The following is a 26,821-nucleotide window of genomic DNA, read 5'->3' on the forward strand; positions in this document are numbered from 1 at the left end:
GGTTATGGTAGATTTAACAATTATTCCATGAGCGCGCGTTGGCTATAATCATCTCTTATTAAAAACTGGATCATTGTATAATGCAATTCAAGGGATTTGATTCGCTGAGCGGCCATGGTATATGAGCAATTATACCATAGCCAAGAAATGGCGGTCATTAAATTGTCTGCTGGTTCTTCTCTCACAGCGAAATCAGTTAGATCTAGCAATATTTCTTGATTGTTTTTAATAAAACAATTATTCCTCTCGCGCTTGTTGGATATGAGATGATTATAGCCAACTCGGCGCTACGCGCCTCGTTGGCTATCTATCATCTCATATCCAACGCGCGCTCGTGGAATAATTGTTAAATAAACAATACGCGTGAGTGGAATAATTGTTTTATTAAAAACAATCAAGAAATATTGTTATATCGTGCTGATTTCGCTTTGCAATCGCTATTTCCCGGACATGGTATAATGGCTCATATGCCATGGCCTCTGAGCCAATCAATTCCCTGGAATTGCATTATACAATGGTCCAATTTTTAATATCGATATCCCATGACGGCTAATCCAATAAAAATTGCATTACCCACGTCCCGATCCATTTTAATCATAAATTATATCCGATACGGCACGATATTAGAATTTGGTTTTACGCAGAATAAACAATTTTGAAAACCTTTCTTGTCGTCCAACATATAACATGAAAATCGTGGCATACAATAGGGCCATTGTAAACGGAGTGAGTGTCATTCCCGCCTGATGCTTTATCCTTGAATATAACAATCGGACATTCATTCAACTCTCCCAAGTTGTTTAGTATTCCTTGTGCTATATTCTTTACTCTGCTTGTCTGAATTTCCCACACGCGTAGCTCAGCTGTTCGGTGTTCTTATACCAACTCATCTCGACAGAATTATAAAGCCTAAAAAAGATTTTCGAAATAGTCAGGTTTCAAGTCCAGTGGAAAACAAACCGATTTACAAGATCACTGGCTCCTTCAACTCCCAAAGAGAATCACCATTTCAGAGAAAAGAGATGTCGTTCAATTCCTCTCATTCACCAGGCATTTCATGTTTCTCAGTCTTACCAAATGTCAGTACAGAAGGCTCAGTACTTTATCAAGTAACTATTGCAACCTGCGTTGTCACACTACTTCTAGCACCGATGACAGCGGTGGGAAATGCGTTCATTTTGGCGGCAATTTGGAGAAATCCTGTTCTAAGGAAGCCATCATTCGTTCTTCTCGCTGGTTTGGCATTCACCGATTTTTGCACCGGCATTATAACCCAGCCCTTCTATGCTTCTCGTAGAATCAGCGACGAAATTGTAAATCGAAAGAAGAACTTTATCGCTGGTATCGTCTCAGATGGCTTTGCGTACTATTTTTCGTCGCTAACAGTTATCGTCATGACATTAATGGCTGTGGAAAGATGGCTTTATATGAGCCGAAGATCCCTTTTAACAATACGTCGAGTCAGCGTAATTTACATTGGGTTTTCATTGCTTGCTCTTCCCATAACCGCTGGGAGCATGTACACTCGGTTATATCGTAACCAGGTGTTCGGAGTTATTGCAGTCATTTTCTTTTTGCTTGGAGCATTCTGTGTTGCATTGACAGCTTTTGCTTATTTCAAAGTTTTCCAAATCATCCGACGGCATCAGAATCAGGTACACACAAACCAAACCGCCATTGACTTGGAAAAGTACAGAAGATCTTTTTTCACAATCCTGTACATTCTTGCTATTTTTGTGTTAAGCTACAGTCCTTTTCTGTGCATAATTGTAGTATTTCCCGCCATTAAAAACTGCGGATCGTCTTACTACGCGACGATGAATTTTTGCGTAGTTATAGTGTTCTCATCGTCGTTTTTGAATCCCTTGCTGTACTACTGGAGGATAAAGGAAATTAGAGATGGCGTAAAAAGCATCATGACAAAACTTCTTGTAAACTTACACCAATGAGTGGTCGTAGCGATGGTATGAATATGCGAGAGAAGTAGAGGACTGAGGATTGAAAACTCTCAGGGGCACCCAAGGGTTCATTTCGGTGGATATCTGTTTGGAGGGGGTGGGAGCTCCCCCTCCCCTCCCCAAATCATATGTACACCCGCTACGCAGGCTAGTTCAGATGGCCTTATTCGCCTCAGAAATTCGGATTTATATTTGTCTGGAAAATCAAAAGTTTCCTTTTCAAAAACCGATTAGTCCAAAAGCTCTTACACTGGATAAGTAATTCCCTTTATTTTAGGTTGGCAAATATCTCGTTTAAAATGCACACGAAGGACAGCTAAAACCGGGGATTAAGACTCCCCGTCTTAAAGCTTTCTTCAACATAAATTTTCAGCATCGAACATATCAAGCTGTATTAGTTTACACAAATATTCCTTTAAAAGGCCCAAGAATAGTCTGGAAACTCAGGAAACGGCATTTTAAGTATTTTGCTGAAATGTTTTCGTCCGGAAATTATGGGGGAAAATATGATATTCTATTATTTTCTACGATCTGCTTGTAACACAAGGTGGTCAACATCCAATACTCCTGAGTAAATAGGTAGAAAGAAAACGAAACTGTCTAGCTTTGAGATTTCAGAGAAGTGTTAATGACCGAGAACTGGAATTTATTGGTTGCATGATGTAGATCCAGGGCACGCATCGGTTCAGTTCGGTGGATTTCTGGTCCGAAGGTTTTAATCGCCCCCAAAATTCTGATTTAAATTAAATTAAAAATTATAATGTCAGTTCAGAACTTCGTGATTCCTTTGTTTTCGCAGGGTCAAATATGGCGATAAAAATGTTAAACAAGGTCTGCTAGCATTTTCGTCAAGCCAGCAACAGCTCGTAAATTCATGCAATTTCTCGAACTTTAATTTTCAGCCAACGCATCCGAACAAACTGTATTTAGCTTACACAAATATGTTTTAAGAGGCTGCAAAACGTTTTGGGAACACATGTACAGGAAACAACAATTCAATCTATTTATTAATTTAATTTTATTTTATTTTAATCAAATTACATTACATTGAGGTCAGTTTAAAACAGAATGCGAGATTCCTTGGAAAAAAAATAAAAGATTCCTTGGAACAAACCGCCTAATAAATTTTAAGTATTCTGCTTGAATATTCTCGTTGGGCGTGGGCGCTCCTAATAGATTTAAATCTGTTATAGCCAGTTTTAAGCAACAAAACTAGATAATTGAGCCTGTATATCTTCATTCTTTCAAGAGTCTGCACTTAATATCAATAAAACTTAGTGAAACGCCTGGAATTTTGCGGATAAATTAAAACAGAGCGTACAGACTGAAACTTCATAGTGTTATTCACAAAAACATTTTTTGACATACAGTAAAGGCTCTTTCTGCAATAAGCTTAGCTTTATTGCAATTTAAGATAAAGCAAAGATCTTGGTAACTTCTCTTCTCCTATAATTAACCGGGCCATCCCAGAAAAAAAAGACCATAAAAAAACTAACCTGCGCCGTGATCAGCTTAAATTTTAGCAGCATTCAGTATTTTGCTGCTCGCGCGCTCAAGTGTACCGGTATTTTTCGTTTCTAGTTTCCTACACGAACGGTTAAAAAGATCTACAGAAATATAAATAGAGCCTGATCGCAGTTATCGAATGTATATGTTATCGAATGAGAGATAGAAGCAACTAATTTTGCTTAATTTTTGGAAATTTTGTCCTTGCTATCAGTCTACAAAATATTCGAATTTTTTTCCACAGGATAGAAAACAAAAATAAGGCAGATAAACACTCAAACAACATTTACTTCTTAAAATCCTCGGACACCCATTCCCGTACTATCACCGATGGTTTTTAAAATTTGCTTTCCCGACAGAAAGATCAACTTTCAAAATACTGCGTGTTGTCCCGTGATGACAAATTTACGTTTTAGTTTAAGGAATTCTGGCGATTGTTAGCCAAATAAAAGAAGTGCAAAAATTTAAGTTTCTTTCAAAACTGGCTCAGTACATTGGGTACTCAGGTAAATTGCTGACAGGGATGTGCGAATGACATGAAAATGTTATACCCAAAAAAAGTCATAGTAGGCTAGACCCTGACCAAAAAAAGTCCAACGGCCTAGAACGTAACCTCAAAAAAGTTCCATTGTAAAAAATAATCCCAATACGATTGTTCGACCCCTCACTGTATTACTACCGCCCGTAAGCAAATTTTATCTTCTAAGAGGAATCAAATAAGATAAAGGACCTTTCGAATTCAATTCCCCTGTTCCCGCCTGTGGGCAAAGAAAAGCCACCTGAGGCCTTCATAATTGTTTTATTACCACCCGTTGGCAAAGGATACCCCTCATTGGCATTGGGATGTTCGCACAAACCTTTTGCTGACAAACAAAACGCCGTGTCACTCCTTCCTTTTTGAACAGATTGCCAGTTTATACAGGAGGCTATTAGATTGAAGTTCAGCTTTTCTCCATAGAATAAAGAATTAGGAGCCCTACCCTTTGTCGTGGCTGTCAGTGAGATTCTGGGTCTCCAACCCAGTCTACAACACATTGAGCTTGGTGAATTCCATCCGGGCAAGACAGAGCCAGAACAAAGCTCCTTCCAGAGAAATATAATTAACACTCCTGTGGCTTTGCTAAGCTCACCTTCCGCCATATCAGCAGACAGCTCTGAGCCCTTGTCAGGTGGACCTCTTCCCCTTTTCATTGCCTATCCACTTCCCCTGACATACGAGATTTTGTTTGCCTGAAATTACATAAACTCCATAACACTGCTCTAATGCGTCGGAATAAACAACAGAATCGAAGACATGGGCTCGTCAAAAATCCGGTTTCCTACCATTCAACTGATTCACATTATTGTGCCAGAAAAGCAGCTCTTCCTTAACCTTTGGGGAGCAAAAAATAATAGAATCCCAAGAAGCCCCGGTTTCTATGGCAATATTAGAAGGGAAAAGTCCTGGGAAAGAGGTTGCAGTGCATGTATCTGGTGTAGATATGAACAGCAAAAGCAAAGGCTTTCGTCATATGTATTATGGGACCAGTACCCTTCACTAGGCGTCTGGCTGTAATCGCGTTGGGACTCACCAAGATGTATGAAATGGAGTTTCGGTCACGTACAAGCAACTTTCAGACATATTAAAAACATGACCCAACCAAGTCTGAATAAAGGACGGTTCCCAAACTCATTTGTCTCAATATACCTAGAACAAAGCCTAACTTGGTGAGATCTCTTTTTCATTGCCATAGCATCTATAGAGGCAACACTGCTTGGAAGGATTCCCACCTAGACCGTCCGATCCAAAAACATCGGCAAATTCTCTTACACCGAACTCCTCCAATAACCAATCACAGGTTTCAACGTTGTTGTTAAAATGTATGGTGCGGTAAACAAGCCGAAAGGTAGCACATTAGAAACAAAATATGTGGGTTTACCCTGATACAGCCATTGAAATCCCATGCAGGTAGGTTCGATGGCTCTCAAAAATTTTAAGATAGTGATAAGCGCTCTTGATATCAAACTTATACAAGTAATAACCTTCCCCTAACAATTTATGGGCAGCGGTAACATCTTCACATTTAATTTCAACTTGAAAAGATCAGGATTTACTTGTTGTAAATCCAACACCAGACAACCGGGCCCAGAGACATCATTCTTAATTGCAGTTACATAATTACATACCTTTGACTATTAGTCTACTTATCATATACTAAAGTTAGTCTATTTCCCATTATTATTATTATTATTATTATTATTATTATTATTATTATTATTATTATTATTATTATTACTATTATTGTCTAAGATACACTAGTGTAATTGCGAGTGATTTTCCCTCTCAACATCCGAGTCCAACCCATGAACGTAGGGAGGCAAAGAGGGTTTCTACTTGAGGGAGAGGACCTGCCTTAGTAGGTGGGCTGTAGAAAGAAGAGATATTTTCTGGAGTTCATGGATATTGATGTTGCCAGGGATTTTGTTGGTGTAGTTTTCCATGTCCTTCTTGATGGTGCCAAGGGCTGCCATAACCACCGGGACGGTTGTTGTTTTGATCCCCACATTCGCTCAACCTCGATTTCCAAGTCTTTGTATTTGTTAAGCTTTTCTGTGGTTTTGACTGATGTGTTGGAGTCGAGGGGTATCGATATCCATAGTCATGTCAATGAGAAGAGAGGTTTTATCCTTCTTCTTCTTTAGCGCAATGTCCGCCCTATTAGCTGTGTGGATGGGTATATCCCACAGAATGGTGACGCTGTCCTTCTCGGTGACAGCTTTGTGTTGATGTTCATATTATCGTTCCTTCACCTCAATACCAAACTCTTTGCAGATCTTCCAGTGCGTGTGTGCAGCTGCCTTGTTGTGACGGAGGATGTATTCAGTTTTTAGCAAGTTCAGGGCAGCCAGAGACCAGATGGTCAATGGTCTCGTCGAACCAGCCGCAAAGTCTGCATTTTGGGTCCACGTCAGGCTTCTTCTTCTTCTTCTTCTTCTTCTTCTTCCTCTTCTTCTTCTTCTTCTTCTTCTTCTTCTTCGTCGTCGTCGTCGTCGTCGTCGTCGTCGTCGTCGTCGTCTTCTTCTTCTTCTTCTTCTTCTTCTTCTTCTTCTTCTTCTTCTTCTTCTTCTTCTTCTTCTTCTTCTTCTTCTTATTATTATAAGCTACTATTGTCATTTATCTACCTATAACGATTTTAAATATGCTTATTGTAATTAGTGTTATCACTTTAAATTGGAAATTGTTTTTCCTTTTTGTGATGCGCGTGTAAGCATCTTACTATGTAACACGCGTATACGCGTAATAGAAGTATATTATTGATTATTTGGTAGTCTTTCATGATCACATGCATGCCTTTCTGGTCGTAGTATCATGGCCAAAATTCAAACTTTTATTTATTTATTTTAATAAAAGAAAGGCAGCAACGTATAGACTACTAGCAGTCTCTCTTTTGCCCGTGAATCCGCGGGGAAGAAAGCAAGATATTCGTGGTGGCGAGTAGCGCGCGAGCGGTAAAGCCGCGAGTACCGTGGGCGCTGGAAGGCGAGCAAAAATTAAAGAGATTACGCGAGATTTTCAAAGATTTGCATTCAACCCGCAGATTATATGCGAGGGCGTGAAATAAAAACACAAATCACTGGAGTATCACATTTAAAAAATTGGCGGAGTTGTCATTGACACAAACTGTCAAAGAGCTTCACAATTGCTGTATGAAAGCAGAGCAGTCTCTTTCCTTTAGCTTCTTTTCGTTCGCCTTCCGGCGTCCACGCTACTCGCAGCTTTGCCGCTCGCGCGCGCGACTACACTTTCTACTCTCCCCCACCCCCCCCCCCCCCAATATCTTGCGCTCTTAGCTTCCCCGCGGATTCTCGAGCGAAAGAGAGACCGCTCTCAGCCCAGATTATAGGAAAGGAAATCACAGACTTTATTAGGAGGGAGCCAAAGGTCCAGACATCCTTAGCCTGCGAGCAAGCTCTCGCCCTACGGGAGAGGCTAAGACATCCTGGGCTGCAAGCTCTTTCCCGCTCGTATCCACGGACCACTCCTTCTCTCGCGTTCACCCAATGAAGCACCCAATGATCGGTTGTTCTGCCCTGCCATTCAAACTTAGAAACGAGGTTGGCGCGGATTTGGAATCACCACATCACAAAAAGAAGCCATCTTGGGATTTCCTTCGCGCTTTAGAATTCCGCGGAAATTATGCCCTTGCTCACTGGTAAGAAACGGTAAGAAACAAAAGGTAAGAATTTCCTCACTTGCTTTGCTTTTTTATCCAGTATTATAAACCATTCGTGATCTTCTGGAGACTCTGGAGAAATCGTTTTGTCCTTGATGCACTCAGTAAACATGTCGATCGAAATCGTTCATCGGAAACATAGTCGATAGTGCTAGCTATTTGTGGATAATTGTCAATCGGCAAGTTTAATTTGTTGATAAAAGTCGATAATCACAAGATTTCAAACTGACTTTCGATTGTTGTTGACAGAAATTGGCCAATTTTCAATCGGCTGCGAAATATTCGTAGAATAGGCTGTTTACCTTGAGAACTGGTTAACGTTATTTCGTTCAGCCATGCTAAACCTTCCGATCGCGCCCGATTTCGTTCCCTGTATCCCCTGTAATATAACCCGAACTGATGTTACCTGCAGAGCTGCGTTTTTCGAAAAACAATCGACGTTCAAGAGTTTTTTTTAGATTTGATGTGAGTAGAGTTATTTTGCTGCTCCTCCTTTAAGCTCATTTTTGTTTTAGCTTTTAATACAGTGTACTGAATCCGGGTTTAATTAATCAAGTCTTGCTATGGTTGATCGACTCTCCCTTCGTTAGTCCGCGTTCGACCGCAGTCTTATCTCCCGCCATACATCTTTTTCATATTCAGATACTTGTTAATTGAAATCGATCAAATCGAATTTTAACATTGAAAATCTAAATCGATAATCACTAGAAATCTTACGATCAATTTTTTCCGATATTTGTCGATTGATAAGTTTGACTGTTTCGAATTCGATCGAAAACAATCAATGTTCATCGACTTTTGAAATTATCAACATGTTACACCCTGATGCACTAAGCTAGATCTAGAGCAGCGTGTTGAAGTTCTACAGAATTACTATCCCTAGTAGGGGAGGCGAATGATAGATTTGAAACTTTTCGAGGCAGGGAGACTGACAGTTTTTGTGTCATCCCCGTGAAAACGAAATCGACTCCAACACAGTCTGGCGCAAAAAATCGACAATGCCAGACCCATGTCAATATTTTTTGTAAGAACATTTGCTATCTGTCCCAGTGACATGGTTACCATAGCTGCCAAGGAAAAGTTGCCCTGAACACAGAAAAGTTGTCCTTTTATACTTTGAAGCAAATTTGAAATTTCACAATATTATTAGGTTTATTATATGCGTGGTGCGATTTCTCACACATTGTCATGGCAGACAGCCATGATGTTTTTATGTTATGGAAAACTCTAAACTGATTATAAGGGTTTTTTCTTCTTTTGAGAAAGCAAGTGATATTTTCTTCTCAGCCCTACAAGAGCAATTCATGTCTGAGCAAACTATTTTAACACAGCAAAATACAGCAAAATTCCTGTAACAGTGCCAAGTAGGCTATTTGAAACCCTAGGGAGAAATTCAACACAGGTTAATTATTGTAGAACTATTTTAGCTACCATGATGAGCTTAACTTGACTCAGGAATTCGCGACAGGACCTCTCTTAATGTCACACAATGATTAAATTTGCGGTCTAGAAATCCATCAATGAAGGCGATAAGCTAACCAGGAAAGGTGTTTCGTGTTCAGAGAAGTGTTAATGTGTTTAGGATCGATCGGATTGTATTTGAAATTGACTTAACTAATAATAAGCAGAATAAAATAGTTAAGGTTTTTTATCGAATGACCATTTTAAGTGGCAAGATGAATTTTGCGGGAAAGACAAATCCATTTCACTTTGCGTGCGCCCCAACAATGGCGCATATTGCACTGCAGGGGCAGGGAACATTCCTGAGTTGAGCTAAGCTCATGTCTATGTACAATGTATGTGAAAAATGAAATTGTCTGAAACTACTGAAAGTGATCTAAAATTGCATTTACACTCTCAGGTTTCAGTGTGGACTTGGATTTAGACATGGAAGAACCTATGGAAGTAGATGAGAATTCCAATTTACCTCTGCAAGATGTTCTGCCTTTATATAATGAAGACAATTCAGAAATTTCTGTTGATGAAGATGTCAGTGAAACTGAATTCCACAGGTAATTGAAGTATATTTGCTGAAAAAAAAAATCAATATTTTTCTGCTGGCTTAATTTTCACATAGAAGAAACTTGGTACATTTGTATATGTAATCACTTGAGGCCGCGTAGAATTAAGGATTAATTTTCACGCCTAGTTTCAAAAATAAAATTGTCTGAAACTACTGAAAGTGATCTAAAATTGCATTAATACTCTCAGGTCAAAGTATTCATAAAAACACACGTTTGCAAAAACTTTGAAAATATGCGTGAAAATTAATCCTTAATTCTACAAGGACTCATAATTGGGATTACTTGTTTATAACATGGAGGGCATAATTTTGTTAAAACTATCGAGGCAGTTCAAAAAACAGTCAGCCCTGGCGTAGAGTAAAAACACTCACACATAAGCAAAACAAACAAACAATTCACCTGTTTCTTATAGTGCGCAAAACAGACAAAACGAGAAAAGTTGATAGTTGTATAGATGTGTAATTGAGAAGTTAAAAAGTTTAATTCATGAGCAAACTAACAACAAATAAACCACATGTTCGGCATCCATAACTTTCATTCACCTGCATTGTGAAGCTTTCTACTGCTTGAAAATCACACAAACGAGTATGATCAATAAAAAGATAAAACTCAGTGAAGCAGGCAATTCAAGTCACTCAAAATGGGGGAAATGCATCTCCGAGAGTCAGTAGAAATTAAAAACAGACCCTCCTAGAGGAGAAGGCCCCCTGGGCCTTTCAACATTTTTAATACCTACTACACTCAACCCAGCTCCTACTATACAAACTGTTGAAAACACTGCGCTGGTTATACATTCGTTGCGATGGAGTGATTTGATAATTAAATCACAGCTTCTGCTCTAAATTTTTTTCTGCTGTAAACTATAATCAACGTACCAATGATTATTAATAAATGATCTACCCGTTGAAGCTCTGTGTTCCACAGCAGCAGGCACGTTTGCAGAACTTTTTAAAACCTAACCCTCTCTTCTTCAATTATGATTGTTTTTAAGCCATTTGCCTTTCTGTAATCCAGTGTACAAGTAGATGTATTAGTAGTAGGAATCGGTTGAGATTTCACAATCGATTATCGGAAATAATCGGATTGCCCCACCCGATTGATCATCGATTATAATCGGAAAAATCTACTAATAAGCATTCCATGTATTTTTCACCTACATAGAGGTCAAAGTGATAGCTTAAAGTTTTTAAACTGTTTTTAATGTTATTACAACTTATTAGTAATCATTTTGATTTCAACTTTGACAAAAGCTACATCACTACTAAAAGTGTGTTACAGTGCTGTAACTGGATGAATAAACTCAATACAGTGTTCTTTAATTTACAAACTCAGCTGTGTCTCTGAGTAATGAAATTGTGCTCGTGATCCAAATGAAACTGCAGGTTGGTTGTATTTCCTACGATGAACAAATTTAAACTTGTATAAGAGTTAAGAAAAAATAGCATTTAAACATGTTGTAAGCTTAGTAAACTCAGACTGTGCATGTTATTAAGTTCAAGATTACATTGCAACAGTTCAAGTGAGACTGACACAAAATCAACAAAACACACGTGCCACAATCCTTTGTTGGCGTATTGCTTTCTGCAGAGCCTACAGATTACCTTCATCATAAATTATCTAAGTTCTCCTTTGTTTTGGGCCCTTCCTTCACTTGATAAAAACCAAAATTTTCCCACACTTTTGACCTGGCGTTTCCAGGATAACAACGATCTTGAGCTTGTAATTTATGTTTTGGTTCAGTTGTTTTCTACAGACCTTTTTGCGAGAATGTTTTTAGTCACCCTATAGAGATAACTTGTAGTAAAAAAGTTAAAGCATCCATGATTGAGTCTCTCCTGAAGCCAGTTTGTGCAGTCCTCAATTCTGGTGGTGGCCTTGTCCGTATGAAAATTACAGACTTTTCAACTGTTCCATTTCCATTGAAACGGTTGGACGAATTCTGGTCCGGATTGGAGGACAAATTGATAACAATGATTAGTCCATCGACGTATGGCGATGTCTTTGACCGTGTTGTAAAGGGTGATGAGGTGTTTCTTTTCATGAGGGCTCCAAATCATTGGTGTACAATAGATTATAATTTATTTGTACCTTTTGATGCAAAAACATTACCAGCTACATATGACAAAGTTCTCGATTTATTGTCCAAGAACACTTCTGGCAAGAAAATTAAGAACTCTAAGAATGTTGGCCCTCAAGTTCCTCTTGAAAAACTTCCTGTGGATTTGCTGCCTGAACAATTCCACAATGGAGACGTGCTCACATTTCATGAGACTAAACAGCTACAATTTAAACATTTTCCCTCACGCAATGGCATATTGCACAATAATAACAGCACACAACTTGAAAGTTTACAGAAATACATATCAGCGTTTGGAAATGGAAATGGAGGGATGATCCTGCTTGGGGTAACGGATGAAGGAAAGGTGGTTGGACAGAATATGGAGGAGGATAGCAAAGGTGAAACAGAAGAAAGAGTGGAATCCATTGTTAATGACATGAGCAGGAGCTGGATTTTCACTCCCAAACAAAAGATTCATTGGGATATCAAATTCTTTCCTGTTGTAGGCACGCACTCCAGTTTTGTCATTATCGTCTATATCGCAGGGATGCAGAACTTGGGAGGCATTTTTGTAAAATGTCCAACAAGTTTTGAGTTGTCGACATCACCTGAACATGGTGAGGAGGAAGTGATTCGTCACCTTGATATTCAGGACTGGAAAAAACGGATGCTGTGTGGGACTGGAAATAGAAGTAAAGGTTGGTTGTTAAATGAACATAAAATTTTATCTTTGTTTTATGTGTTTATTTATGGACTCATGCACATTGATGATTATTACGTTATGGCTGTGTTCGTGCAAACGTTCTTCTAGATCCTAAAGATTCAAAACCATACACCTAAAAGTCAATGACTGTGCTGTCTTTTGCCAAAGTATCAGAGGATTTGTGTCACTATCGGTGAGCTTTTTTTCTCGCTGAATTTGGATTATTTTGGACTTTAGCGTGATAGAGAAAAGTGTGTCTACTTCATCTGAGCTCAGTTCGCTCACAAACAAGCAGAGATAAAACTAATTACTATTTTTTGACTGAGGATTAATCAATGTATTAAATTATACTAAAGAAAGATTCACAGCTATGTTAATGTTTTTGCAGCGAGAAGCTGAAAAGTGTAAAATTTCAGGTTCTCGCGTGGTGAAATCCAGGCTTCGGGTATGGTGACTGTTTTTCATGGTTTTTTGCCGTTATATGGAATATATTAAAAAACTAACCTTATATCCTTCACTTACTTACCTAGGCCTTCAAACTGACAAAGTATGAGCGAAATCAATTTTTTTGTCCATGGCCACGATTTCTTTGATTTATACTGACATTTACTCTTAGCATTACAAAAATACAGATGTAAAACTGATGGACATATGCCTTATAGAGCCCTTCAGATAAATTGTCTATCTGGCCATGATTTGGAAAAGATTAAATTACTATTAATATTGACACCCCTGCCTGGGTGCTTGCTCGAAGATTTAAACATACCAGGGCTCAGTTGTTCAAAGCCTGATTATAAGAAGCTAATCAATGTAAAGTACTAATCAATAAAGATTCTCTCTCTCTTCAACTTTGACTAAGACTTTTCTTTACCTCTAGCTTGAAATTAGCTTTTAAAACATTTAAACAAATAAGATGAAAACCTTGGGTAACTTTTAATCGCCGAATAGTGTTAATCGGCTATCGAACAACGGGGCCCAGAACTCTAAAGAGCAAACTTCAGTTTCAAACTAATTTTCTCCAGAGTAAAATCAGTTTCAGCCTGTGAAACTTGGTTGACTGTGTTGGCTCTAATTTAAATTCCTGATTTTTGTTTTTAAAAGGAAAGAAGGAAGTGCAGGAAAAGTTCCAGATGTTGAAGATGTTAAAGGGGCCTCTGTTGACTTTGCGAGGTTCTGTTCAAGAAATCAGGAATGCTTTCTTTTCAGGTATTTGACCTTACTGTCAAAATCAGTGTCTTGCATTTGCCCCCCCCCCCCCCCCCCTCCCTTCACCACACACACTATGTGCCCACTGTTATCCATTATAAAACAGCATAGCTGACAATAAATGTATGAAGAAACTATGAAGTAATACGATGTGGCACACAAACTGTGACAATTTGTAGTTTGAAATAATTGTAAGGGAATGTATACTGAAACGTTCCATTAAAATGGTGTACACGTAATATTGCAAGGAATATTAGCATTTAACTTCAAAATCAATGTAAACTTTACCAACATTGTTGTGCTTGGTTGTCCTTGTGGCTCAAAACTATGTTGGCGTGAAAAGTGACTTCTCGTTATAGTTTGCTTTTTTTGACTTTTTTTTTTGTATGAAATAAGAGTAGCTCCTTGAATATTTCTCGCAGCAATGGTTGGTTTTGAATTAAAAGTCATTTGCTCCTCAAGATGTTTTTGAGGTTAGGCAATGCCGGGTGGTAAGTTGTGACAAAAGAAAGACTTTTGTTTTGCACTTTATTGTTTTGTTGTAAAGCCAGCGTTCGTTCTGTGGAAATCAGAGGTTATTTTTTCAATGAGATTAATGATTGTGGGGGTAGCCTTTAGCCCAAAAGAGCGTTTTGAAGTGGATGATGTTATAATAGAATGATTTTGCAGAGGAGTTGTTTCTAAGAAGTCTCAGGGCTTCATTTCTTATGAGTCCTTTTCTGACCCCGGTGGGTGGCAGGAAGAAAAATGTGTACTGGAAAGTCTCTGTAGGTTAAAAGTGCGAGCGATTGTCAAGGATTCCCGCTTGATTGTAGAATCCCTGAGACTTCTGAGAACCAACTACTCAGTGAAATCATTCTATTACAATATCACCAACTTCAAAATGCGCCTTCAGGCAAGAGGCTATCAACACAATCTCATTAAAAAAATAACCTCTGAGATTAAATTCACTGAACAGAAGTCAGCTTTACAACAAAACGAGAAAGTGTGAAATAAAATTCTTCCCTTCTTCACAACTTACCACTTGGTGTTGTCTAATCAACCTCAAAAACATCTTGAAACCAACCATTGGCTCGAGCAGGGAGGGCTGGCAGCTACCTTTGATCTTGCTGCTTTTGGGAAAGACATGATCGCCCCAGCAAAGAAATCTGTCAATCATTCAAAAACCGTAACGAGCATGCGCGAAATGCGAAAGGTTCATGCCATTTTGTCTGTGGCGACTCGACAGTGGAAAACGCGGTCGTATTCAGTTATTGTTTATTTACTGTTAGCATGTTTTTTTGCGGTAGTACGAAGTTTGAACACTACGATTAATCAAGACGGCTGGAATGAGGTGCCAGCTTTGTTTTAGGTTAGTAGAGCCGTCAGCATTGAAATTGCGAGCGACATGTTCTCAGCTGAGCTGAGATTTTATCAGGGAGTGTATGTGGTGAAGAATATGATTTGTAATGTGGCGAACGATTATGGTTTTCGTCGTCTCAGGAAGATATTGAACGTCAACAAAATAGTACATTTTAATTTCGATTCTTGTTCAGTTCTGAAGAAACTAGAAACCACACAGTGTTCCACGACCGTCATCGCGAAAGCCCAGAATGTAAGCTTATTTCTCAAGATCGGCTTGGAACTTTAGTGTAAGCTTATTAAAAGTATTTGTCCCACATTTTATGCGAATTAACTGTTGAAAGCGTAGTTACAAATGAAACAGCATGTTTATTTCATGGAATTCTCCTTCTGTTTAAATGCCGCGTGACAACAGTTATTCCTGTAAGGTTAATTTTAATGCGCAAATGGTTTAAATGCATACACAAGAAAAAAGGGTTGAGTATTTAAGAAATTTTTAGATATGAAAATGTTGCAACTGGAAAGGATAGCTTATAAAGATCTCAGAAGAAAATTGCTTAACATTATTGTGAATAGAGCTACCAGGTTTGTATGAGCGGTTGCCAGGGTGTTTGTCTCTTGTCTGTACGGGGAGATTAAGCGCCTGTTCACATGGAGGTGGGGGACCCCGGGAAGGTGAGGTACCCCGCCTTGTGGGGTTACCAATCTCTCCATACAATCTCTCTTTATTTCTTGATCGTGTTCACATGTGAAGTGGGGTACCTCACCGAGGCGGGTTGCCCGGTCAGCCAAGGCGGGTAACCCGCTTAGCTGGGGTGAGTTTTCTCCATGTGAGTGCTGGAGGTGGGGTGGGGTGATGTTCATCCGGGCAATTGTCTCTGAATTCAGTACAAGCGTGGCGAGCTTTTTCATAGATATCACCTTCAAAACATCGACAACAATGCCATTGAAGAAAGTTCTGAAGGAGTTGAAGGTGCATTTGTCGATTCTGATAACCAAGCTGATCTACCGGTCTTGGATGAAGGTGAAGTCGTGCCCGTAGAACAACGAAACGAAAAGTGTCTTCCATCCACCATCTTTGTTGATATATGTACTTAGCAACCACGCGATAGCTTTTTAAACCTCACCCCAGCGCCCTGGGGTTGCATGTGAAGGCCTGTTTTTTCTGACCCCGGGTAGATGGGGTACCTCACCTTCCCGGGGTCCCCCACCTCCATGTGAACAGGCCCTAACTTACGTTAAAAGACATTCAAGTCCTTATTCTCTTGTGCAAAAAATGGGAAAGTTGAGTTCAGTAGCACCGGGTGAACAATGTACTAATACACTGAGATCCTGCAGAAACCACATGCATGTGCAGAAACCTTGGAAGGTACATGTAAATATTATTGTCTCACCTGTCACCTTTTAATACAGATGTCCATGACCACCTGTATCGGTATGGTGGTTTTCCCCCATTGGTGGAATATGTCAAAATGGGGCTACTGGGAATACACGTTAAAACCCAACTGCAAGGGAGGTACAGTACCATATAGATCCTGGGATGGCAAATCAACCATGGTTTCTCTATGTATGCAACCGCCATTTCAAAGAAGACAATCTAAACTATCACCCCTTGATTACTGAAGTGTTTCTAAAAACTCGAGGATTATCCCAGCTGACCACATTACTCTGCAGTATAATTATGTCATCAGTACATGACAATATACATCAGAACTGTAACATATTGCAATATTGTTTAATAATTGGTACATATTGTGTAACATAGTCAAGTGTAATTAGCATATTGTAAATTATGCAATTACTGTACATTTTCACACACTAGCACAGTGTAATGACTGGCTGGAGTATTGCTGTTTAGCATCCTGCCTCTTTTATGTTTCAGTTCTCACCCCAGAGGTATGATAGACAAAATCTAAAATAATGAAAGGTTACTTCACCTCTTCCTTTAAATTAATGAGATTTATTACCAAGCATACAAACTGAATTCAAAAGTCAATATTAATTTTGTGGCTCACTTGGCAAATTTGAAGAGCAAAGTGCTGCTTACATCACCTAGCTCTCAACTTTTCACCGTTTTGCAAGAGATTGTCGAGGTATGATAGTAACATTTTAACTAATTAAAGCAAAACAAAAAATTAAATCACCAGAACCTCCACAGTTTGTTGACTCTCAGTGGGTAGTTGCTGTAAAGGGAGGAAATTCTACAGTGTACATAAATGAAAAAATAGGGAAGACAACGATAAAGTGGAATGGGAGAAGTCTTACTACCTCTCGCGAGAGTCAATTTCTACAGGAGCAGGTCTTAAGCCCTGTGAACTATGTGTCAGATCTAGATACAGCCAACTCTCTCCTAAGCGACAAACCCTTGGTGTACAACAAAGTGGTCGCTTACGGGAAAGATCAACAAAATAAGCCTAATGCTAGACTGATACAATGATTACCTAAAAATATTACCCTAGCAGCTAAAATTAGGCAGATAAAAACTAATTTATTTGATTTTTTCACATCTATTCATTCTTCTGACGAAATTTTGTGTAACATTTTGGAACAGATCACTGAAACAATTCCCATTTACCTACAGATTTAATTATTCTTGGTTTTCACATGACGTCATAAAAACTGAAATTCATAACTAAACACAATTTTGGGTTTTTATCTTCATCACATATAAGAAAATCTAAATTTCCATCGGCTTGCTTGTTTTCAGCAGGATAGCATTCTTTGTTTTGAAAATAGAGCAGTTTGAATTTTAGATTTTTGCGCAGTGCGTGACAGAAGGATTGCTGCTCTAAACATGTCACGTACATGAAAACATCGATTCGCCTCGTGTTTTTTTTTTAGGTCTGATCAGCTAACATGTAATAGAAGCGTTAATGTCAATGTGTGAAAGTTCAGCAGAGAGAAGAAAGGCTTTGAAATAGCCAAGGTAAACTCCAGATGTTTTTGCTGGTTTCCGGCCGCCATGTTGGTGCCCATCAGACGGGGCACCAACATGGCGTCCCATACTAAACTCTGTAATTTTCCGTGGTACATTTTCTCGAATAACTCGATTAGGAGATATCGCACAGCCCTGTGGCTTTCACACGTTGTTTATGTATCACTCTTCTACAACATATAAATTTCTTGACTTTATCTATTGAATGGTTGAGGATTTTATTTTTTCACTTGCGTGACGATGTGTGAGGTGAAAACCACCTATAGTAACCTTCTCTGTCTGTAAACTGTCAGTTGTCCGGGGTAGCATCATTAATAATTTAACTCTTGTTACTTCTGAGAAATTATTTACTCAGATCATACGCGAATAAAATTGCCCAATCTGTTGGGTGGTCGCTTACCAGAAACAGAAAACAAAAAGAGTATGTCAAATTTCTGGCATAAAAAGTGGTCGCAGTCCCTTAGAAATTTGAGTGGTGGTCGCTTACAAGAGAGCTCTTGAAACAGTATTTAACTGAGAAACAAAATGGTTGTTTACGAAGTGGTCACTTTGAGAGAGTAACTTGACTGTACTGATCCTCTCCGGGGTCAGCTAGTCGTTGGTTGCAGTATTTTCGTTTTTCGCTGCAGAATTTGCATCCGTGATCCCTCTTGATGACCAAACTTCAGGTAAAAAAGCGACCGAAACCTTCCAGTGGTGTTTGGACGTCAAATAGTTAAATTGTTTGCGAATCCGCACAGCCGCGCTTTCACATAAAATCGCCGCCATGTTTGTTTATCAAAAAATCAGTACTTAGTCTCGCTCTGCCAAATTTCTTAACTGGGGTGATCATGTAAACTCGGATCCAGGCCTCGCTGCTGGCCCCCCCTGGGCTTGAGAAATGTTGAAAGAGCCTCCCGCTTATCTCATACCAAAGAGGAAAATCTTAAGAGATATACTCGTGTTAGCAAAACTACGTTAAACGAGAAGTCACTTTTCACACCACAAACTTACGAGTTGTGTCTGGCCTGTCAACACTTTATTTTAATTTTTATTCGCCGCCGAAATGAAATAACTTTTCCGAGGCTGGACCAATAAGAAACGGTTATCTATTTCAATTAGGTAAGAACCAATCAAAAACTACCTACCATATTGCAAAAGTACTTGACGTCACCAGATGACAGCATAACGCTCGAAATTCAGACGTCTCTCTCTCCCGCGCCCCCTGTGGGTTAGGTGGAGGAGACGAGACGGCTGACATTTCAGACTGTAATTCCCTTCCAAGTCCGAATATGTGATTTCAATAAACCTCTCTTATTTTTTCCTTGGCCACCTACATGTACTGTAGGGGGAGACATGCAGGAGAAAAAATGGATTCCAATTGAAATTCCCATTGTCCAGCTTTCAAGCCTAGTCTTGGTGAGAGTGCTGCAGTGTGGCATCAGGGCAACCTGAGCCTTGGCTCAGGTTGCCAGCATTATGGATTAGGTCAACATGGGAATAATTTTAATTTAGAGCACTGGTGTTGGAGGTTTCCTCGCCTAGCATTCTATTGAAAATCCTGAAAATCCTTCAAAAAGTTGAGGCACACTCCACTAAATATATCAAGAAATCAAAGCTGTAACTGTAACCAATAAAAACTAATAGGCCTTTTTTCACTACTTACCACTAAGTTGTCAGCAAATGCAGTGCCACTGACACTTAAAGCTGCTTAGTGGACAGTAAGTTACAGGATAATCTTTATGATCATACAATATTGATCACACAATTCTCTTTTTAACCTCTTACCCTGTAGTATTCAAAACAGCGAGTCACTTCCTTCTTTCAAAGCTTCAATAAAATATTGGTACCTACAATTTTTTAAATTTTATAGACACTAGGTTCTTACAAATTATTGTGTGCTTGTTTATATTTTATACTTTTTAAATTATTGCTTGTATTTTTAAATTCTATTCTGTATTTTCAGGAGCTTATGACCCTGGTATTTTTAAATTATTACGATGTCTTGTATTTTTAATTATTATATTTTTAGTCCAGGGCCCCTCTGGATATCAGCCTCGTTGCTGAATGGGCCACCCTGGCAAAATAAAGTTTACCTTACCTATTATTACAGCTTGAAGCTAAATTGTTAGTATTATGTTCAATCATTCCTAGACTGTTAGCAGTCTCTTCTTGACAGTTAAGAGGGCAAGCTACATGTAACTAGGTGATTGAAAAGAGCAAAACAGCTCAAGCAAGTGAATCAAATGAGGGAAAACCTTCCTTGCCCACTTGACTGACTAGAAAGGGACTGCTAACAGCCCTATTAGAGTCTGGTCAGGCGGTTTTACATGGCACAAAAATGGATCCAAACAAAAGCACAAAGCAAAAACCATGTACCCAGAAGCTCCCATCTACCTAGAAAAAATTTTTCTCCAAGAAAATTAGTTGTCAGGTCAAACTCTCAAACTCAGCCATAGCAGTAGTCAAACATCAGTCACTTGGGCTATGGGAAAGCTTTTACAGTACCAGGTTATGTTGGGGGGGGGGGGGTGGGGGGACTTTAAACCGTCTGAATCACAGTTTACTAGCAACTGAACTTCACTTAAATACTGATAACATCTTCATTAATAAAACCTTGTAGGGCCTTGTTATGAACTCAAATTGACTTTCAATAGCCTTGACATTAATTGCATCATTATGGTGACACCCCAAAAATTTCAACTTATTTAATTTCTGGTGTATAGATTCAGATCAATTTCTCGTGACTTTGGGCACTACAATACATGTAGTGCTTGGAGTAAAATTAATAAAATTTGGCAAATGGATTCAAGTGAAGTACTTGTTTTAGACTGTACAACAATACACAGCTATCCTACTCAAGAAATATGCCTTAAGTTGTCATGGTAACGTGTACATAAAAAAATTCGAATTCTTTTTGTACATTGGTGGTTGAAGAATGCTGTTAAAATTATTTGGTTTAACTCTGACTTTTTTCACTTTCTTTTTGTCATTACTAACATTTGTAGTCAAGGCTGGATGTCCAGTGACCCCTGAAGGTTTTGAAACAAACCTCCCAGACAGAGCTAAAGAGGTTATAAAGCAGATCCAGCAGAGGTGCTCAAATGGTCGCAATCGTGCTCTTCTTGTGGCTTCTCGTTCATGGCGTTGTTGCCTAGGGCATGGTAGCAAGGACGATGGGGTCATATGTGACTTGCTTCTGTTCAGTCGAGAGATGAATGGACTTCACCTTTTCACACTCTCAGACAGTGAATCGGAAGAAACCTTCATGTATGCTCAAACAACAGCAAGAGCCTTAAAGACAGCTCTTGCAACTGATGGAGGCTGCCATGAAAAGTTCTACGTCACCCCCCATGTGGTGCCCTGCCGTGCAGTGACAGTGCAGGTTGAGGTGGAATTTTCTGCTGATTCGCGATACCCGGTGGAGTATCAGCTGGAATCTCCTAGAGAAAAACTAAATGAAATTCTTAAATCTTTGGTGATTGTCTTAGCACAGAAACCCTCTATGCTGTCCAACAAGCAGGGGATCAGTTTCTTTAACATGTTGACAAAGGAGCAATTTCAGTTGCTTTACCAAGAAATTGACAGGCATAGAGAGTTGTGGATAAACGGTGCAGCTGGGACAGGAAAGACCCTTGTGGCCGTGGAGTTTATCAGAGAGCTCCGTCGTCGTAACCCCAGTCTCACTGATGCAAACATACTGTATGTTTGTGAGAACCTTGGAATTCGACGGGAAATAAGGTAATTTCACGTTATAACAGTATCTCGTCTGTCCAGTCTTGCTAATTGCTATCAAAGTGGAAGCTTCCTCCTACGGAGGAACGTTATTTATTAGGTTCAGCGCGATACTCCTACTGGAGGATGTGTCAAATTTACACTAAAAATTGTAACGTAAGTGTTTTGGGGCGTATGATGACAATGAACCTTTACAATGTGCTAGCGGTGCGCTGAGTTGAAAAAGATACAACTTGGGCAGTGTCGGGCGAGTAAATGGCGCGGAAAAGCTTTGGAGAGCACTAACCTTACTGCGTGGTACTCGTTACACAATGCTAAAGGTATAAGATCGTCGTAACTCGTCCGTCTTTAAGTCTTAAAGGAAGGAAAAAGTGAAGCAAAAAGGAGACGTCAGCTCGTAGGCTAAATAGACGGTAGCAGGAAAGCTTTAGGACGGTGCCTACTTTTGTTACTGCGCATACGTTCTGCGCATCTCGAGATACTCGAGTTTCCCATGGTGCCAACTAATACAGGGATATTTTTCAATTCTCTCTTCATGTTTCTAGAAAACTCGCCATATGCGAGTGTTATTGCCGGAAAACGTTCATGAACCATCCATTTCCTGAAGTCAAGCATGTAATCCTGGATGAGGTCCAGAGTTTTAGGCAGGAAGACGGAGACTGGTTAGAGAAGGCAAGGAAGCTGGTTCGCCAACATTACAGTGATTCAGGAGAAGACTCCGGCCATTTCACCTTACCAGACGACTCCGATTCAGACTCCATCGCAAGCCTTGATTCTGATTCAAAGCCAGGCGCCACGTTTGGCGCTGATTCCGGCCAACACACCAGCGCTGATCCCAATTCTGATTCTAGTTCAGATTCTAACTCCGTTGATGATCTGGGCCCTGCTTCTCATTCCAGCAGATGCTATGAAAACGACCCAGGATTTCTGTGGCTTTTTATTGACAGTAATCAAGTAAATCATCGATTCAGAACGGGCATACCAGCGCCAATTGCCCAGAATCCATCACTTACTCTGACAAAAGTCATTAGAAATTCCAAAAATATTTGCAACTATGCCAAAACGTTCCTTAGAGAAGATGTTGCTGCTCAAATCGAAATGGGTCACGACTTTGAAGGAGAACAAAGGCATGTTAAGAGGTACCCAAGGGGTCAACAAATATCCGCTTTGAAGAAAGAACTCCAGATGCTTTTTGAAGAGGGATACAGCGAAGGAGACATAGCCATTTTATATGGAAAGGCAGACGTTATCCCAAAAATGTATCCAAGCCAGCTGGGTCTTAGTTCTTGGATGGATAAAGCAGAGGAAAACGATTCCAGACATGTCGTTTTAAGTACTTTCCGCATGTACAGCGGACTAGAGAGGCCAGTCGTTATCCTGATAGATATAATGGCATCATTGTCTGCTTCACCCTACAGCCTAAGGGAAGCATCATTATACTGTGCTGTTACTCGGGCAATGATCAAAGTTATTGTCCTAGAAGAGGAAAAAGAAGCAAAAAGGGGATTAAAGAGAAAACACTTGGATTAACTGTCGGATAGTTGACTCAAGTGTTTTCTCTCAAATCCTCTTTCTTTCTTTTTTTTTTAATCCAAGTCAATCGTTCTCATCAGTGCATGGCTATTGTGATTTACATAGCGTCCTCACGCATGTCTCTCTAAGGGCTGGTTCACACGAGCAACGCAAACGCAAAGCGTCAACACAAGAAATGGGTGTAGTACATTTTTGGCGTATATCATGAAATTCTGATCAGTCAAAGTGCTACTATGATCAAATTTTTACCTCTTGAATTTTAAGCTTTATCACATAGAATTCTAGGAAAGATTAAAAACGCTGTTTACCGTTTCTAAATATCTGCATTGGTTCCGGAGATACTCACGTTTGAAAAATGTGTAAAATATGTAAATGAGAGGACTGATGACGTCGTATTCTCAACTCAATATAACATCAAGTATATAAATAGAGCTATCTCAGTCAATTTACAGCAGAGACCATTGAAACCTGGCAGGCTAATAGTTCTAAAGGCAGTACACCTACGGCTATAAAAAATTCGGTTCCCATGGCAACTCACTCTTTTCCAGTCCCCTCCAACCTGATTTCAATATTTAGTGATTTTCAGGTTGAAAAACAGTTAACAAGGCCACGAACTCGACCTAACATATTTATACGCTTGCTGGATCATGCAGATGAGGCACCATTGGCAAATATCAAAACAGAATGCCAAAGGTGGCCAGCAAAGCCTTAAGTATCAGGGAGGACTGGAACCCAGTATGTTGCCATGGTAACAAAACTGATAAGCTAATATTATGGAGCGCACCTAGAACGATTAGTGAAGGGTTTGTTTCCAACAACGATTCCCGAGAATTTAAGACATCAAGAATTGAAACTGGGAATTAACACCGCGTTATGATTTGTAACGGAGAAAATTTTCTTTTAGGCCTGGGAAGGAGTCTTTGGCGAGGAGCTTAGTAACTGGCTCAAGCGACTACAATCACCGCCAAAAATCTTGGGAAGATTGCGAAGTCTATCCTGCCTTCACGTTTCTCCCCTCCCCTGTATCAATGTTGAGTTGCTACTGTAAATCCTTACGCATCATTGTTCGTGGGGAAGTCAACATTGAAGAGGGGGTGGGGAAAACGACAAACAATTGCGTAAACAAACGTAACTAATTTAAATTGCTATACCGGGTTTGTTTTTAACAGTCAATCCAGGTCACGCGTGAACAGTATTTCCAAGAATGAAATGAACATTCGAATTTCTCTTTGTAATGTCCGACGTGTGAATGGAATGTTGGACATTTCTCTGGAAATCGTTCCGAAAAAGACGCATTAACTGAAGAAACGATTTAAAATACTTGGAAGAGGAAACAATTGTTATTCTTGAAATATTCAATTTTGCAATGTAAAGAAAAATTCATAGCTTTATACCGTCAATAAGCTAGGGAAATTTATACGGGAACTCTGAAATCTCGTTGGCGATTTTCAAAACTGACATGTAAATTTCAAAACTCCGTTCAAATTTCAAAAATATTGTTCACGCGTGACCTGGGTTGACTGTAACCTTCCTAACAAAAACTGGCGATGATTGTAGGTTTTAAAAGGATAGGAAGTTTTAAGGACGAGAAAATGTAACTTAGTTGTTAAATGATTTACAGACTTGTGTGAAATTAACAATTATTCTACCATATCGAGTCGTACATAAGCTCATAGCCAATGAGGCGCGAAGCATAGTGTTGGGTATGAGGTGGTGTAGGACTCAGTTGAGTGTATTGATTTTTTCAACTGTATAAAGAACTCTCATGTATCATAAGAAAGGTAATAACCTAAAGAAAATTTCTTTGAAAAGAAGGGGTTTTGTGGCCTGGCCACGTAAACTTTCTCGAATTAGGGAGGCAGCGTGGCCGAGTGGACTTGAAATCCGGTGGTCCTGCGTTCATGTCCCACTCTGACTGCTTAGCTGGAGTTATTTCTCGGTAGCCCCAAGTTCAACTCCTCGGACACGCTTGTTAATAGCCAGCTGGTCTGCCTCCTGCTTCAATTTAAATTTTTTTTTTGTGAAGTTTATCGCTCGGCCTCACTGGCACTTGTGCTCTAAACACTGCCGAGGATAAATAAAAGGTTATCTATTTTTATTTAACCATTGGGCTGAGGACCATATTTTCTTCATTAGGCCGGAAGATTCCATTTAGTTTTTACTTAGAAAAATTTTATCAGATGACTTAAACAAGGTCGCTTCAGACCAATAAAGTATAGTATGGTGCGGTTAAATCTGAGTCCAACTGAGTTACCCCAAGGGTAAGACTCAGTCCTTTTAGTTTCCTTGTAGTTTAGTTTAAAGTACTTAAAGTGAGGATAAATGGCTTGTTAAAGTTTATAGAGTTGAATTACATCACGGCCCAAAGCAATGAAAATCCGGCTGCCGAATAAAAACGTAGGAATTATATTGTAAAATACCAGCACTTTTACTCGTATATTTTTCACAGTTTTAATGTATTTAGAAGAACCTATTTGCGTTCTTTTCACGAAGTAATAAATCTTATTAGATTTATACGCATTCAATGCAGCTGAATCCGTCGTTGCAGAGGACGGTAAAGAAATGTAGCAAAATGTAAAACGCATGTGCAGAGTGATTGTTTTGCTCATTTAACCAAAACGTTGGGTTCACGCTATGCACTTCAAATGCATTTTAGTCTTAAGTGTGAACCCACCTATTGTTTTGCGGCATTGTCGTTGCCGTCACCGTCGTCGTTGCTTAAGGTCCCTGTTGCCTTACGCAGTAGTAAAAAACTAGAATTATTATAGAACTGACGAAAACTGTTTTTAACCTGCCTAAAGGGATCTTTCCCGTTTACTTGTCAGTAGTCTTTTCTTCTTTCAAAATTCCTTTAAAGAACATCAAATAAATATTTCAGTGTTAGGCGAAACAATATGACTGCCTATTATTTATTATTAATTATTATTATTATTATTATTATTATTATTATTATTATTATTATTTTTTTTTTATTTATTTATTTTTTTTTTTTATTTATTTATTTATTTATTTTTTTGTCTACCACTCGCGGGTATATCGCCGGGAGTCCCCTCTTTGAATACCAGCTGGACCGATTTGTTTCATGGTAGCTCCCTGTTCCAATCCCCGGCCATGCTTTGTAAATAGCCAACCAGTGAAGGAGGATTTTTAAGGAGTTTCTGGTCCCTTTGTTCAAGATATTTGTTTGATGTACACGGCCCCCAAAAGCTTCTAGTTCTAACCGTGTAGAAATGAATTTGTTTAACTTTTTCTTTTACCTTTTTTACAACAGCAATAGGCTCTAAACAGGCAATCTTGGGAACAAAAGGGCTACTATCAGGCCAAATGAAACCGACATCTACACTGCATCTCAGAAAATGATGTGTTTGAAGTAGTAAGGAAACGAAGGTGAGTTATACGATTCGGAAGTCTTCGATTGGTAAGGACTGCTAAAAGAGAGTTACATTTCATGGTTTTTCATCATGATTACATTTCACTCCTTGGCTTTCTTTCATGTTCATTTTATTTTCATGAAACGTCGCCATGCACAGGAACACAATGTTGACTCACTTGCACCCCATGCTATTTTGAGTGATTTCAAACATAATTGGATTGTTGCCTGTCGAGGCGACGGATTAAGTAACCGCAA

At 39.2% G+C, this 26,821-nt stretch overlaps 1 protein-coding gene and 1 pseudogene across 1 annotated transcript; one reads left to right on the forward strand and one right to left on the reverse strand.

The window, feature by feature from the left end:
* Positions 1 to 5,765: 5,765 nt before the first annotated feature.
* LOC146484737 (uncharacterized) lies at positions 5,766 to 6,618 on the reverse strand (annotated as a pseudogene).
* A 960-nt stretch (positions 6,619 to 7,578) lies between these two features.
* LOC146484738 (schlafen family member 13-like) lies at positions 7,579 to 25,730 on the forward strand. Its single transcript, XM_085104468.1, has 6 exons — positions 7,579 to 7,681; positions 9,540 to 9,690; positions 11,456 to 12,459; positions 13,566 to 13,670; positions 20,934 to 21,666; positions 22,206 to 25,730. Exons 2-6 carry the CDS (start codon positions 9,566 to 9,568, stop codon positions 23,188 to 23,190), a joined length of 2,952 nt encoding a protein of 983 aa, XP_084960594.1. The 5' UTR covers positions 7,579 to 7,681; positions 9,540 to 9,565; the 3' UTR covers positions 23,191 to 25,730.
* Positions 25,731 to 26,821: the final 1,091 nt, after the last annotated feature.

This window comes from Pavona decussata, unplaced genomic scaffold (assembly GCF_977016875.1).
Source record: "Pavona decussata unplaced genomic scaffold, jaPavDecu1.1 SCAFFOLD_31, whole genome shotgun sequence".
NCBI lineage: Eukaryota > Metazoa > Cnidaria > Anthozoa > Scleractinia > Agariciidae > Pavona > Pavona decussata.

Bases quoted from the DNA above. Each gene is read 5' to 3' on its own strand.
- LOC146484738 (XM_085104468.1), top strand. From the start codon at position 9,566: ATGGAAGAACCTATGGAAGTAGATGAGAATTCCAATTTACCTCTGCAA. The intron at 12,460-13,565 runs GTTGGTTGTTAA...TGTTTTTAAAAG, and splicing joins GACTGGAAATAGAAGTAAAG to GAAAGAAGGAAGTGCAGGAA. The intron at 13,671-20,933 runs GTATTTGACCTT...TAACATTTGTAG, and splicing joins CAGGAATGCTTTCTTTTCAG to TCAAGGCTGGATGTCCAGTG.